Source organism: Lontra canadensis, unplaced genomic scaffold, assembly GCF_010015895.1.
Source record: "Lontra canadensis isolate GAN:19392208 unplaced genomic scaffold, GSC_riverotter_1.0 scaffold56, whole genome shotgun sequence".
NCBI lineage: Eukaryota > Metazoa > Chordata > Mammalia > Carnivora > Mustelidae > Lontra > Lontra canadensis.
The window spans coordinates 6,818,006-6,834,774 of record NW_022631050.1 but is presented as its reverse complement, the minus strand read 5'-3'; the positions used below and the strand labels follow the sequence as shown (position 1 = coordinate 6,834,774).

Genomic DNA, 16,769 nt, shown 5'->3' with positions numbered 1-16,769 from the left:
AAGCACTCTGAATTTTGTCCTTTTTTGGGTGGTGTGTAAAACTGTGTTTCAGTGATAGCTCATCGAAGAGGATATATATACAGGACATGAATCACACACTTTAACTTTTAAGATCTTTTAGTAGGATTGCTCTTCTGTAAGTTATGTTTGCCTCCACTATCCAGCCACACAAACACATAGATGATACACCCACAGCATCTATTTTAGAAAAGTTAGTTTTAGTAGATAAATGCACTGAAAATTGTTAATTAAATTTCTGTAAATTAAACTTTCTTAAAAAACATATCCAAATTCATAGACTTCATAACAGTAAATTATAATATAAGCAAGAAGCAATCTGGGTTCAAAATAATTAAATCTGGCAGGCAGTGTATACTTACTTTCGCTCCAACAGTAGGCAGTAATCAACGATGACAGGCACCATGTCCTGAAGAGAAACCATAAAGAAAGCATTAGCACCACACCTCTGCCCATGGACCATTGGTTCAACATAATCAAAGTGGTCTGCTTAAGACACTCGTAAATTGTTGGAAGAATAGAACTTTATACCATGCTTTTGTTAAGTAATTTGGTGCTAGGAGTCAAAAGTCTTAAAAATGTGAAAAGACTTTTACCTAGTAATTCCAGCTGGAAATTTATCCTAAATACATTTAAGAAAAGAAGTGTTTAATGCATTAAGGTTTTCACTGCAAATCTATAACAGAAGCAAGAGGAGAAGAGGGAGGAGAGGAAGAAATGGGAATTAAATATATAACATGGGAACGTCATTAAGTAAATTTGCTATTGAAGTCAAATAGGTAGATATTACAAATTTACAAAGAGTTTACAACAACATAACAAATTTTAGGTGAAAACTATGCATTTATCTCACCACCTTATAAAGAAAATTTGCAAAGGAAAAGAAAAAAATGTGAAGAAAATACATCAAATTGATAACAGAATACAGCTGGTCTTGTTGGTGGATCAGGTGATTAAGGTTGTCTGCATTTTGTCACAATCCTCCAAACCAGCTATTTTAAGGTTGATTTAACTTCTCGGTTTCATAACATTTTGATTGCTTTAAATTCATCTTGTATAGACTTGTATCAGTGAATGGCAACCCATAATTTTGGCCTTTTTCAAGAGAAACAGAAGCTTATTATTACTGGAAATTGTCAAGTACCCAAGCATTAGATTTCAGTAGTACTCTTTCATTTTCTGCTGGCTGCAGGGAAATGGTTTCCTTAAAATAATAATAATAATAATAAAATCCTAGAAGGCCTAAGTTCTAGGCAGGGAAAAAATACCACCAGGGGAGAAAGCACTATGTGAAGAAGAGAATACTACATGCTAATACTTGTTTGACAAAACAAATAAAACCGAGGAACCCTTACTATTTGAGAGAGGTATTAGAAGGACCTATAATCCTGAAACAATTATGAGGTTATACATGACCAGTCTGCTTCCTTTAGTCATCAACATTTCTTACAACAAGATTTAAAATCTTAGAGTCTTCAAAAACAGAACTAAAATAATTGAAAAGTGTTAGGTTATGTGAAAAATTATGTGACAAGTGTTCGAGTTACAGCAAGTGTCAACCCTGTGTGAGAATACAGTGGGCCAGATAATCTGGAGGGAAAAAAATCTCCCCAGATATTTAATTAAAATTCCTTACAAAACATGGCTGAGTTCCTAAGAAAGTAAGGGCAATACGAGTCTAAAAATGAAAAGGGAACTGAAAACCAAAGCAATAAATGTTAAGCTGTCACTGAGATTGTCTTATACATTTGTTGGTCACATTAAGAGCTTGGGTTTTAATGTCAGAAAGAAGCTGAGACCTTAGATGCTTGCAACTTAAAAGACTGAAACAAATATCTTCCTAAAACCAGGATTCTTGAAAAGCTGCATCCTTAGTGAAAGGAAAAGGGGTGAGGGAGATCTGCCTAAAAGCCTAGGAAGAGGACAAGAAAGACTGTCTGTCTTAGCCTGGACTCAATGGGGGTAAATCTGCACTCTGTGAGAATCTATAATCAATATCCTGTTTGTAGGAGGATTTGAGATTTGAATTTACATGGTCTCCTTAGGACAGAAAAAGTCAAGGAAAAAATGGAACATAAAAGATGATTCTGAGAAAGGATACTCTTGGGGCACTTGAAAGAGAAACAAATTCAAAATTTCTCTAGAGACAGTACTTAACACAGGCAAAATAAGTTCTAGATAAAGACCTATTGAAAATGTGTTCTAAACAAAAAATTTTAAAGCACCAGACAAAATAATGCACCATGAGTAAACATCAGCAGAAACCACAAACAGCAGGAGTAGACTCTTAAAAGTTCAAGTATTATGAGAAACTAATATATTTAAAATTACTAAATGCAAAAATTAAAGAAGTGCTTGGCCTAGTACTAAGTACTAAGGATACACTTACTAGAGAGAAATAGAGACTGAAATCATCAGATTCATACATTTAGCACGGATCACTATAGTGATTTTATGATGGGAGTATCTGGAAAACCAAGACTGAAGGTATAAGGCTATTACAGCAGTCAAAGTGAAATGGGGACTAAACTAGGGCAGTGACGGTAGACCTAAAACACAGCAGACAGAATTAAGAGCTATTTATAAAGGAAAACCCGAGCTTGGTGACAGATTGGTTGTGGGTTGGACGGGATAGGAAGGAGTCTATGATAACCCCCAAGTTTCTAGCTTACGTGACAGCTGAATGAAGATGTCACAAAATGAAATAAGGAATATAGGTAGAAGTGTTAGAAGAAAGAAACTAAGTGCAGTTTGGACTATGGCAGATTTTAGGAACATCTTTACTTACATGCTGAATAATAAGAAATTGAGTAATCTAAAACATCAGGCTTAGAATTATAGATTTCTAGGAGTGCCTGGGCTGACTCTGTCAGTAGAGCATGCAACTCTTGATCTCGGGGCCGTGAGTTTGAGCCCCATGCTGAGGTAGAGATTACTTTTTCAAAAAATTTTTTTAGTTAAAAAAAAAAAAGAATTATAGATTTCTAAGTTATAAGAGGAAACAATGTATATGGATAAACTTGTCCAGGGATAACAAACAGAGCTAGAAACCAGTGGACAATAACTATCCTAAGACTAAGAGCTACACTATGGTCAGAGGATAGAAACAAAATCCAACTCAAGACCAATCACAAAGGTATAAAAATCAGAAGGGCACACAGTTACAGATAGCTAAAGGATACAGAGCTTCAAAAACGAAAGGTGACTGTCACTCTTTAATACAGCATCGAGGATGGATAAGATCTGGAAAGTGTTTATTAGACTTAGGAATTTGAATATCATTGGTACCTTTAATAAGTAGGTGTTTTATGTTCCTGATTAAACAGTAAGTACAGTGATCAGTGACATCCAGCTTGCAGACAACTGAGTGGTAAAGGCAATACTTGGTGGTATGTGAGGAGAAGGGGAGGAGAGAAAGAAGAGGAAGGAAGAGGGGGAAGGAAAGTGTCAGGGGAGGAAGGGGGAGGAAAAGAAACAGAAAACATCAATATATGTATAACTGGAATTTCTGAATAAGAAAACTCCAGCAGTGCAATTGAACAAACAGTTCAAGATACAACTCAAGAAAACTTTCCTGAAAGTAAAAACAACAAAAAAAACCCAAAAAAACAAAAACAACAACAACAAACAGAGAGAGAGAGAGAAAGACTTAAATTTAGATATCGAAAGAACACATCATCTGTTACAGAAAAAAATGGCCTTAAAATGGTTACACTGAGATCCAGTACAGTAAAGTTACTGGATTCCAACAAGTAGTAAAGAATTAGCTAGAAGAAATGATAGGTCAGTTATGAAAGGGGGGAAAATGTGCCAAGCTTACGATTTCCCCCACAGTGGTATTCAATGCCAGAATGTCAGAGAGCAGTATCTTCAAGATCCGTAAGAAAAGCCAAAATGGGGGCGCCTGGGTGGCTCAGTGGGTTAAGCCGCTGCCTTCGGCTCAGGTCATGATCTCAGGGTCCTGGGATAGAGCCCCGCATCGGGCTCTCTGCTCAGCAGGGAGTCTGCTTCCTCCTCTCTCTCTCTGCCTGCCTCTCTGCCTACTTGTGATCTCTGTCTGTCAAATAAATAAATAAAATCTTTAAAAAAAAAAAAAGAAAAAGAAAAAGAAAAGCCAAAATGTTTTTCAATATAAAAGCTAGAGTCCAACAATTTGAAGACTTAACAACTCAAAAATATTGTTTTCCTGAACCTTTCTTCATGAAACAGCTTCAGCAACTACAAAATGGCCAGGGAGACCACAGCAAAAGCAATGGTGATCAGCACGAACTACGTTTAACAGCAAAAGTAAAACAAACTGATATCTTCTGACGATGAGTAAAAGATTTATATTAAGACAAACAGAGGAGAAAGGAAAGAAGGTGGGAGGTAGAAAAGATTCACTGGCTTCATCTGTAAGGTGGTAGTCAAAAGATATCCTTTAAAGCTCACAATTAAAACTGGAATTAAAAGCCTGTTTTAACAGCCCAAGAGCAAATACTCAGATAATGGTTAAAATGTGGTAATGAAGGAGGGGTTGAGGTGAAAGGAAGAAGAAAAGGTATGCTAATTTTTAATCACTGCATGGGGAACTATAGTTTTAGCTATAATCCTAAAGGTAATCATTGGAGTTAAATACACATTCCCAATTATCAGAAGTACATGCACAAATAAGAAAAAAAAAAACTGGTTAAAGGCTTCCTTAAAAATATAAAAACAAAATACATTTGGCTTACCTCCCTTAAGAATCTTAAGAATTTTTAGTATCTTTGCTGAGAAAAACAAAAATCTGATATCTCAAAAAAGCAAACCCCCAGCTCTATGTAGTAAACAAATACAAATACAAAGTGATCCAGAAAGAGTGAAAGTAAAAGAATAGGCAAAAGTACACCATGCAAAGAAAAATGAAAGGTGTGATATTTCTATCAAATAAAGTAAAATTCAGACTAAAAGGGCAATTACATGAATAAATAAATCATAATGAAGATAAACTTCCTATTTCTATAGGCTAAATTACTCTATAGTACATACTAAATTATACAATGCTAACATTCATAAAGCACAAGATGGAAGGAAAAATAGAGAAAAGAACACAATCCAAAAGGCACTTTACTTCTCACTGTCCATGAGAAATCAGGTGGAGAACAATGAGCAAGGATTTAAAAGATCTATAAAAAAATCTGACTGATACTGAACTATTCTCTGTGAAAACACACAAAGTACTATATTTCAAATGCTCACTGAACACTAATGAAAACTGCATACCTTGGGCTACAAAGAAAATCCAAATAAACTCCCAAAGGTAGTACACACAACATTATCTGATCATGATACAATAAAACCAGAAAGCAATCACCTATCAGAAAATAAGGTACTTTTTCCACTTAAAAATAAACCTTCTCTAAAACTCTTCAAAGAAAGAATACCAAAGTTGAAGATTACATATGAAGACAATAATGAAAGTGATACATATTGAATTGCTAGCCTTAAATAAGTCTATAAATTTATATTTTTAGAACACTTCATCCCAAAGCATCAAAATATATATTTTCTCAAGTACACAGAACATTCACTAAGATAGATTATGTATTTTAGGCCATAAAACAAGTTTCAAATTTAAAAAGATTCAAGTCATATGAAGTATGTTTTCTGACCACAATGGAATTAAATTAGAAATTAACCAAGTAAGAATGACAAGATGACATCACTACAGATTCTCCAGGCATAAAAAGGGTAATTAAAATGTCATGAGCAATATTTTCCCAATATAGAAGAAATATATAACCTCCTAAAAATTTGCACTGGTAGTTAAAAACCTTCCTACAAAGAAAACCCAAGGCCTTGATACTTTCAATGGCAAAGTCTCTTAAACATTTAAGGAAGAAACAATGCCAATTCTGTACAAACTCTTCCATAAAGTTGAAAAGCAGGGAATAATTCACAAATAATTCTATGAAGCCAGGACTACACCAATCCCAGAACTACATTACAAGAAAGACATTATAAGACATTAAAGACATTACAAGAAAACAGATCATCATTCCTCACGAACACAGATGTCCTTATAAAACAGATGGTATATTTTAACCACATGACTTTGTCCCAGGTATACCAGGTTGATTTAACATTCAAAAACTAATCAATACAATTCACCATATTAACAAATGCAAAAAGAAAAACTGTGATCACATCTATAGACGCAGAAAAAGTTTGACAAAAGTCAACAGCATTCATTCCCAAAAATAAGACAATCTTAAGAAATTAAAAACAGAAATTCCATGGGGCACCTGGGTGGCTCAGTGGGTTAAGCTGCTCCCTTCGGCTCGAGTCATGATCCCAGCATCCTGGGATCGAGTCCCACATCGGGCTCTCTGCTCTGCGGGGAGCCTGCTTCCTCCTCTCTCTCTGCCTGCCTCTCTGCCTACTTGTGATCTATCTCTGTCAAATAAGTAAATAAAATCTTAAAAAAAAAAACAAAAAACAGAAATTCCTCAACCTGATAATAGGCATCTTTGAAAAACTATAGTTAGCATCAAATTTATAAATCAAAGATTGATGCTTTCCCACTGACACCCGAATAAAACAAGGATGTCAACTCTCAAAATTTCTATTCAGCATCATACTGGAGGCCATACTAGAAACAGTGGAATAAGACCAGAAAAAAACAAAAGTCATTCAGATTGGAAAAGAAGAAATAGTTCTGTCTTTATTTGAGGACAACATGATTATCTATGTAGAAAATCTGATAGAATATTAGAGCTGATAAAGAAGAAGGAGTTTAGCAAGATTGCAGGATGTAAGTTCGATATACTAAAATCACCTGCTTTTCCATATATTAGAAACAAACATGCTGAAACCGAAATTTAAAAAAAAATACGATTTACAATTGTGTAACAAAATAAGTACTATGCAACTACCAAAGGGGAAAAAGACATTCTCTATGAACCAATATAAAAATATCTCCAAGGTATATTAAGTGGGAAGACAGTACAAAATCGCATATGTAGTTTTCTATTATTTGTGCTAAAGGCAGAAAAAATATGAATGGGTGGGTGGCTACAGCTGTGTATATTTGCGTGTATTTACGTAAAGGAAATCTGGAAATATACATAAAAACTTAGTTACAATGGTAAGAGGCAGGTGGGAACTGGGCAGATGGCATCAGGGTGGAAACAGACTTTTCATTGTATACATTTTCATACTTTTTGATTTTTAAACCATATAGCTGTATAATTAATACAAAAAATTAAATTGAATGCTTAAAAAAGAATAGACTCAGGTAATACAACAATGCATAGTCAATCTCAACACTATAGAAATAAGTAGCTCGCTCAAAGACACAAGGATATACCCAAATATGTCTAAGCTATGTTTATATAGTTACAGACTACAGACTAGGGACGTTGCTAGGTTTGACTGATAAAGAGTTAACAAAACAGACATATCTTATAGTCTAGTACAAAGATTTTTTTTTTAAGTAGTTAACAATGAAGTATGATGAAAGTGGAGAGAGGGGCAATGTGAAATGCCAGGGAAACTTACAACAAGGAGGCCTCACCTAAGTCAGGCTTCCTTGAAATGGGACATTTAAATGAATACCTGAGAGACAGCAGTGACCAACCAAACTCTAGGGAAGAATGTGCCATCCAGTGAGAGGGAATAGTATCTTGAAGGGAGTCCAGATATAAGAGACAGCAGAGAACCTTGAAGACTGAGAGAGACATTGGGACCAGAGCACCGAAAATGAAGATTGGCACTGGATGAGGAAGGGAGAATGTGCAAGGTTCTGGTCTTTATTCTAATTTAATGGAAAGCCACTGAAGGGGCCTTAAGCAGAGAACTAAGATTAAAAATTAAGAATTGTGACACTGTTACAAGTGGTTTGGTTTTAGAATACATGTGCAGACTTAAATGACTTCTTTGCAAATCTCTACTATATGCCACTTCCCAACTTCTGTTCTCTGCAGCACTTTTTAGTTTTCTTGGCCTAAACTCTCTCCAGTTCCAAATTTCTGCTCATTCCCCTTTCTTTCGTTATCCACGGAACCTTGAAATACCTTAAAAAGCCTTGAAAAGAGGCTACATTGGAGACTTCCACTTTCAGGGAACTAGAGCAGACATTTGTTCCTATCTCTCCTACTAATGTAATTAAAAATCCTGGACAATATATACAACACAAACAGAAGACTCTGAAAGATAGAAGAAGGCAGACCTGCTGGGATCTCAGGACCTAAGGAAAGACACAGTGGTGAGCTCCCTGGTTCCTTTTTACCATATATCCCAGACTTGGAACTGAAGAAGCTTGATAACCTGGAAATGCCCATGCATACAGACAGAAAAAGGCTCCATGAAAGCTACTCTTTCTAGCCAAAAAGAAAGAAAGAAAGAAAGAAAGAAAGAGAGAGAGAGAGAAAGAAAGAAAGGAAGGAAGGAGGGAAGGAGGGAGGGAGGGAGGGAGGGAGGGAGAAACAAACAACATCAACAACAGAAAAGAAGGAATCTAGGAAAAGGAATAAAAAAAACAAAAAAACAAAAAACCTTGTAAGAATATCTGTTCTATTCTGGCCAAACACCACAGAAAAAACTGTGGCCCCACACTCACTGTGACAGTTAATTTTATGTATCGAGTTAGCTGGACGACAATGTATCTAAATATTTGGTCAACATTATTCTGGTGTGTCTGTAAAGCAGATTGCCCTCCCTAATGCAAATCTGCTCTTCTTGGGTCTCAGGCCTGCCAGCTTTCAGGATGGAACTACATCATTGGCCCTCCTGGTCCTCAGGCTTACAAGACTTGGACTGGAACTACACATTAGGTCTCCTGGGTCTCCAACTTGCCAACTCAAGATCTTGGGACTACTCAGCTTCCAGAATCAAGTGAGCTAGTAGTTCCTTATCATTTCTCTCTCTCTCTCTCTCTCTCTCTCTCTCTCTCTCTTCACACACACCCACACACCCATACTTTTTATGGTTGAAGCAAAAATCATAATACTGTGTGATGTGGTTCTATATGTATACAGATACAAATATAGATATAGATATATCTCCTATGGGTTCTGTTTCTATGGAAAACCTTGACTAACACATCCACCCATGCCAGCAAAAGCTGTGTGGAAAAACCTAGATTTCCACCCTCCACAGCATGTAACAAGGTACCCCAATTCTCCCTCCAAGGAGCAGGATGGTATCGGAGAAGTCTAAGAAAGTGAAGACTTTCAATCCCAACAAGGCAGTGACAAATCCCTTCTCCTCCCACATGGAGAGTGCTAGTGGCATTCCTGTAATAAAGCCCAATGGGGTAGTGTCAGAGGAGACTTAGAGAGAATGAGAACTTTCGCCAATGCCCAATCCAGTGGTAGTGATGCTACTGTCACCATGAGTTAATGGAGGCCACATAGGGAAGAGCAATGAGGCATTCCTATCCCTAACTGACCAGTGAAGTTTCAGAGAAGACTTAAAGGAGAACTCCCATTTCTGTCCAGCAGTAAGGATGAGCACCCTCTAACAGGTATCAATGGAGGGGAACCTGTACTTTTACCCCCACCTACCAGTAAGGTAGGACCCCTTCCCTTGTCAGAGCAGTATCAGAAGGAAGCAGCTAAAACAGAAGTTTAAACAAGATCTGGAGTCTCACAACCTAACACTCACAATGTCTAGGCTTCCAAAGGAAATCACAAATCATACCAAGAACCAAAAAGATCTCAAACTGAATTAAAAAGTGATAGCCAACAGATGCCAACACGAATATGACAGATGTCAGATGGTCTGACAAAGATTTTTAAAGCAGCCATGATAAAACTGCTTCAATAATTATAATTACATATTAAAACAAATAAAAACACAGAAAGTTTCATCTAGGAAATAGAAGATATAGAGAAAAGCCAAATGGAAATTTTACAACTAAAAAATACAATAGCTGCATTTTTTTAAAAACTCAGAGTATTCAACAACATAATAGATGGTTCAGAGGAAAAAATGAACTGGAAGAAATAACAAACAGAAATTTCCAATCTAAAGGAGAAAACAGGTTGAAAAAATAAATAAGTAAATAAACTGACACCCAGGTACCTATGGAACTAGAACAAAAGACCTAACGTATCATCAGAGTCTCAGAAAAGGAAAAGATAAAGAGTAGAACTGAAGAAGTATTTGAAGATATAATGGCCAAAAACATCCCAAATTTGGCAGAAGACACAAATACACAGATTTATCCACATATGACCATTCTAAAGGAATCCACACCAGATTTTTAAGCTTCTGAAAACTAAAGACAAAGCAACAACAACCCAGAAATCTTCAAAGTGGCTTGAAAGAGATGACAACTTAGCTCTAAGAGAACAATTTGAATGACTATATTTCTCATCAGCAACCAGGGAGGTTAGAGCAAGTGGCACAGTATTTCTCAAGTGCTGAAAGTAAGTAACTGTCAACTTAAAATCCTAAGTCCAGTGAAAGAACCTTGAAGTATGATGGGGCAATCAAGACATTCTAAGATGAAGAGACTTTACTGTCAACAAAACTACCCCGAAAGAATGGTTAATGCAAGTTTTCTAAACAGAAAGGAAACAATAAAAGAATGGACACCATGGAACATCAGGAAAGAAGAAAGAACATGATAAGCAAAAACAAGGGTAAATGTAATAGACATTCCTTGTCTTGAACTTTCTTATGTGTTATGATTGAAGCAAAAATTATAATCCTGTGGAATGTGGTTTTAAATGAAGAGTAGGAAGGGAATAAAACTCAGAAACAAAAAGCAGCAAACTATTGACAGATGCAACAACCTAGATGAATCACCAGAAAATTATGTTGAGTTTAAGATTTTAAAAAAAGCCAATCCCCAAAGCCTACATACTATATAATTCCATTTACATAACTTCTTGAAATAACAAAATTATAGAAAGAGAAATAATTAATGGTTGCCAGGGCCTAAGAAGGGGATGAGGGTGGGAGGAAAGAAGGTGTGGCTGTAAAAGGGCAAAATGAGAGATCCTTATGGTGATGGAAATGTTCTGTATCTTTACTATACTAGTTAATAAGCTGGTTATACAGTTGTACTATGGTTTTACAAGATGTGCCCATTGGGGAAAACCACATTAAAGGTACTTGGAATCTCTCTGTGTTATTTCTTACAACTAAATATAAATCTACAATTATCCTAAGACAAAATTAATTTAAAAAAAAGAAAAAGGATACACAGAGTTCTCAACTCACTTAAATAAAGCTAACTCATTCAAATTAATGCTTTCACTGGCTTCCTAAAGAAACCAAGTCCTTATCAATTTTGAACATTTAGAACTATAAACAAAATGAAATATTAAAGCCAAATCCATTTCTATATATTAAACCTTCCTTTCCAGTATCTAATTATGAAGAGACAAACTAGACTGTCCAGTGGATTACCCCTGGTGGCAATCTCTAAGATGCCTGAAAATAAGCTAGGTAGGATCAGTAGCTCTCCATCTCCCAAGAACAAGGACTAAGTGCAGACCCAACTTTGCAGAGGATCTGTAGTCAGAGGGAGGCAGCTGACATTCCAGGACTACTGTACACCACCTTGAGCAGCTGGTGCCCAAGCTCAGGTGATCACCCCACTTAGCTCACTGGGAAGGTCGCTCCCACAAAAGCCCTAAAAGAAAGGAGAATGGAAAAGGACAGGTCCTTCTCTTGAAGCAAAACCTCAGTCCATCTGGTCAGACCTGGTCTATACATGCCTCTCCATGGGATACTGAGAGATCAAGGGCCCGCATACAAACTTCTGACCCTTCTCCATTAAGTTCAGCCTGTGCTGGTGCTGCTTGTGGCTATCTACCTGAAGTCTTTCAACACAAACACAATGAGCAACCCCTGCTTTAAGAAGATTCCTCTCGGTCTCAAAACATTGCAGAATGCCTCTAAAAAATGGCTGAATTTTTGGTTTCCAACATTAAAAAAAAGAGAAAGCAAGTATTTCTCTAATCTCTTCTTCAATGCACAGTGCTATAAACTGGCCGCAGGGAACTTCTTGTTAGATATATGCATATATTTAAGATTAAGGAAGCAATAGATATGTGAATAAAACACTGACCTGACAGGCAGAAAACCTAAATTTAAGCCTGGCAATTGTTTCAGTGAATAAATCATTTTATTGCATTTTTTTGGTTTTGTTTTTTAATATGACAGAGAGAGGCAGACAGAGAAAGAACACAAGCATGGGGAGCTGCAAAAGGAGGGAGAAGCAGGCTCCCCACTGAACTAACTCCCCAAGTTTAGCAAGGAACCCGACACAGGGTTCACTATCCCAGGACTCTGGGATCATGACCTGAGCCAAAGGTAGCCACTTAACGGACTGAACCACCCAGGTGCCCCGATCATTTTATCGTACTGTGACTATCTTACCATCCACCAACTGAAGATATCATCTCTGACTTACCCTCTTTCATAGGGATGATGTGACAAGAAATGAGATAGCAAATACAGATTCCTTCGCTTTTTTGGAGCAGTGGCATTCATTCTCATAATTTGTATTCTAGAAGTCAACCAGGCAATGAAAACTGAATTCCTTGAAGATGATTCAAAATTTTAACAAAGCCTAGAAAATATACGTGTGTGTGTGTGTGTGTGTGTGTGTATGTACATGTATGTGTATACAGAATAGATAGGCATTCCTAAACACACACACACAGAGACAGGCCAATAGATCTATCTCCACGGGCTATCAGAGGTAGGCAGCTGTATTCTAGTATTAGTATACAAACACCATGAGCAGCTATGCAGATATAAGTGTCTCTCTGTACGTGTATGGATACTTTTCCTTCTTTTTTTCCAAGTATGATAACAAAACAATCTTCTAGGAAAGACCTAACTCCCCAGAGTTAATCAAGCCTCTGGAATAAGGTGGTGTTCTAGACACCAACACTGTTTTCCCTTCCTCAAATCCCCTCAAGGAAGCATGAGTTAGACAAAGAAGCCTCCTATTGCTTCACTCTGCATTCAGCTTTCAGTCTCTGTTCACTCTTTGGCATGAACTCCTGATACAAAAACCTATGCCAACAGCTGCTACAACCATGGCCTTGAATGACCAGCTTCTCATGGAGGGGAAAATGAAGCAGGAAAGAGAGCCTAAGAACAATTAATGTAAGGCTTTACTTTTAAGATCTTTTAAAGTGATATTATTTTTCTAATCCTAATTAGCTTGCTTCATATAATTAAAATGCCTCACATTTCTTTATACCTCTACCTTGTTTCATAAACAAACATGAGTGTAGCAAGATAAAAATATTCCAAAAAACATGAAACTGCTTCCACAGTTAACTAACCAGCTTCTGAGTTTAGAACACTGTTAGGAGAGACTTCTGATACCAGAGAAGCCAAAGGGACAGTTTCAAGAAGTCATTAACTGTGCTGAATGCTATGGAGGACCAGTAAGATGAAAAATAAATCCACAATCATTCAAATATAATTACTACAACTATATTAAAATGAATTCATTTCATATTTTTACTTTTTTATATATTTCAATATCTTCCTAAAACATATATTACTTAGTCCTCTCTTTTTCAAAGTGAACTACTTAACAACATACTGGTCTCAGATAATCAAAGAATATAAAGTGTGCATGAAACCTAGCGGAGTACAGGGTGAAGGCTCCTTGAGCCACCCAGCCTGGATGCCTATCATGATTCTATTTACTGGTTGTATGATGTCAGGGAAGTTATTCAACCCTCTGTGTGTGTTTATACCTGTAAACATCTGTAAAATGGATATATAATTACTCAAGCATGTTATGAAGATTAAATGAGATACTTGCCAGGCACACAGCGCACAATAATATTAGCCATGATTATGGACATCTGTGTTGTGTATGCTAAGTTCTATTCTCAGCTCAAACCTCCCAGAGTTGGATTTAAAACATACACCCCAGGGCTGCCTGGCTGGCTCAGTCAATAGAGCATGTGACTCTTGATCTTCGGTTTGTGAGTTTAAGCCCCACGTTGGGAGTGGGAGCCTAAGTAAAAAATGCACACATATGCACAAGACAACTGTACACAACATAAACACATGTTTCAAAAAAAAAATCTGTCAACATATATTTCTCAAATCAAGGGCACTAAACCAGATGCTGGAAAAAAATCAGTCCCTAGACTTACAAGTTTAGCTGGGAAAGACTGACACTGAGTAAGTAATTTAAGTGCATGGTATTTTACAAATAAATGCTCCTGACTTAATCTGGGAGTCAGAGGAAGTGACATTTAAGCTCAGACTTGAAAATAAACAGGACCTGGTTAAGCTAAAAGAAGTAGGAAAGAATTTTTATGCGAGGAGAACACCATGGGAAAGGTGCTGAGTTAAGAGAGAATAGGGATATCAAGAGACTGAAATCTCTAATATGGTAGGGACACAGAGAATGGGGACGTGGGGGGATATATAATGAAGACCCTTAGAGACTGCTAGGGAATTTAGTCTTTACTCCAGGGCAATGGTCTTTAAATTATCTTAAACCCCAGAGAGTCTCGTGCCTACCACTGATACACGTTTTTTTGTTGTTGTTTTTAAAGATTTTATTTATTTATTTGACAGAGAGAGATCACAAGTAGGCAGAGCAGCAGGCAGAGAGAGAGGGGGGAAGCAGGCTCCCTGTTGAGCAGAGAGCCCGATGCGGGGCTCAATCCCAGGACCCTGGGATCATGACCTGAGCGGAAAACAGAGGCTTAACCCACTGAGCCACCCAGGCGCCACAATACACATTTTTTTCTCTAGAACGAAGCACAGGAAGGATACGTACAGGAAGCGGCTATGGTACTATACCAAGAGGAGATGACAGCGACACGCACCAGGATAGTGGCAGAATGGATGGCAGGATGTAAACAGAGTAGACAAACAGTCAAGGGGCTGAATTGATAGGAACGAGTGAAAGACAAGAATCACTCAACTTGTTTTAGGTGTATGGTGGATCCATTCCCTTAAACAGGGACCATCAGCAAAGGCTTCCTGAAGGGATGTTCCTGAGCTTGAGGTACTTCTAAAACAGCCAAGCAGAGATGTAAATGGGCAACTTACTACAGGGATCTCAGAACTTAGAAAACAACCTAGGTTAGAGATACTGGTAAGATAGTCCTTTGTCTTTGTAATGATTCCTAAACTTTAACCTGCTTAAGAGTCACCGCAGGGGCTGATTGCAAATCGTGATCACCAATCCCAGAAAGCCTGATTCAGGAGACCTGGTAAATAATTCAAGAAAAAGCATTGTTAACCAATCCTCTCAAGTGATTTTAAAGATAAATGGTCTAGACAACATCTTGAGAACACTGCTTCAGAAATAAAAAACAAGCGGATTGTGAAGAATTTTAACATTTATTGGTTAAAGAGAAGAAGAGGAAGAAGAATGAACAAAGCAAGCCAGTAAGCAGCAAGAGAGATACAAGAAACCTGGAATGTAGGACACCAGAGAAGTCAAAGGGACAGAATGATTCAAGAAGTCATTAACTGTGTCTGACTATACTGAGGACCACTAAGAGGAAGGATAAAAGAGTCCAATGAATTTATAGACATGGAATGAGAGAGCAGTGAGTAATGAAGACAACTATGAGATGTTTGGGTCTGTAAAGGACATGCAAATAAGAGGCAGCAGGCTTTTGGGGATGGCATGGGGCTAAGAAGGGATTTAGTTGTTGTTTGACTTTGTTTGGGGATGCAAAACACTTAACCAGAAAAAAAAGTGAGGCTCAAGATGTATGAGACAGAGAACACTTTAATTCCTTTTAATCCTACTAGTTATTATACAAATATAGGTTCAAATCTTTTCTCAGATAAATAGAAGCCACAGCCTATCAAAAATGCTATGAGATCCCAAAGTTATTTTCTACAGTTAAGAAAGGACAAAATGTTGATTGGTCTTTGGAAAAAAGCAAAAATACTGAGTGGTATTATATATCCGGACTCTAAGGAAAAGGTGAGGCTCCTCATCAAAGGTAAAGATGAAAATGGAGGCAGCAGGCATGAGTGCCACCTGCTGGTAAAATATAAATTCTCAGTATTCTGACTGAAATAGAAACCAGTCTTACTATAAATTTCAACTAACTGGATAAGAGGTTACCTTTCCAATGATCATTTCTTCACACTGATACAGAATATCAGATCTTCCCACCCCACAAAGAAAGTCTTTGGTCAACTGGTCTTCCTCTCTTTATTTCAAAACATTCAACAGTAGGAGGCACATAAATCCAAGACCTTTTACATTTTCCCTGGGTAATTTTAAACTGAAATACACCTCTTCCTAATTTCTATCCACTGACACCATCCTTCCTTCTGCTGCAATACAGTAAATCCCCATACTGAAGCCCTTCCTCATCTGAAGGCAGGTATGTCTCCACTTACCTAGCCATCAGATTAAACAAACCCAGTACAGTTTTTTTCAAATGCTGTTCTTTAAATCTCCTACCATCCTGGTCATGGCATGTAGCTTAATCTGTCAATAGTCCATAAAGTATCTCAGAACTTTTATTTCCAACAGTGGTACTATTACTTACCTTTATCTGGGCCTCCCTACACTATTGGCTCATACTAAGTTTGTGGTCAACTGAAGTCCTGTCCAGCGAGATCTTCCCAATCCAGTACTCATGTAATTTGATTATTTGGATCTAATGCAGCCCTCACATTCATCCTTGTTAAATTTCACCTCGTAACAATTTTGACAGCAATCTGTCAAGATCATTCTGAACCTTGATTCTTAGTGCCACCTAAATTTCACAGGCCACTCACTAAATCTTCATCCAAATCAATTATAAAAAATG

The 16,769-nt window shown here is 37.2% G+C and overlaps 1 protein-coding gene across 5 annotated transcripts in view; it reads right to left on the bottom strand.

The window, feature by feature from the left end:
• Nucleotides 1–16,769, bottom strand: part of VPS8 (VPS8 subunit of CORVET complex) — a 247,168-nt gene that overhangs the window by 166,217 nt on the left and 64,182 nt on the right. For all 5 annotated transcript variants that reach the window (XM_032875548.1, XM_032875551.1, XM_032875549.1 and 2 more), the window contains one exon: nucleotides 381–427. In XM_032875548.1, coding sequence (XP_032731439.1) covers nucleotides 381–427 — 47 coding nt within the window. The remainder of the gene's footprint in view (nucleotides 1–380; nucleotides 428–16,769) is intronic.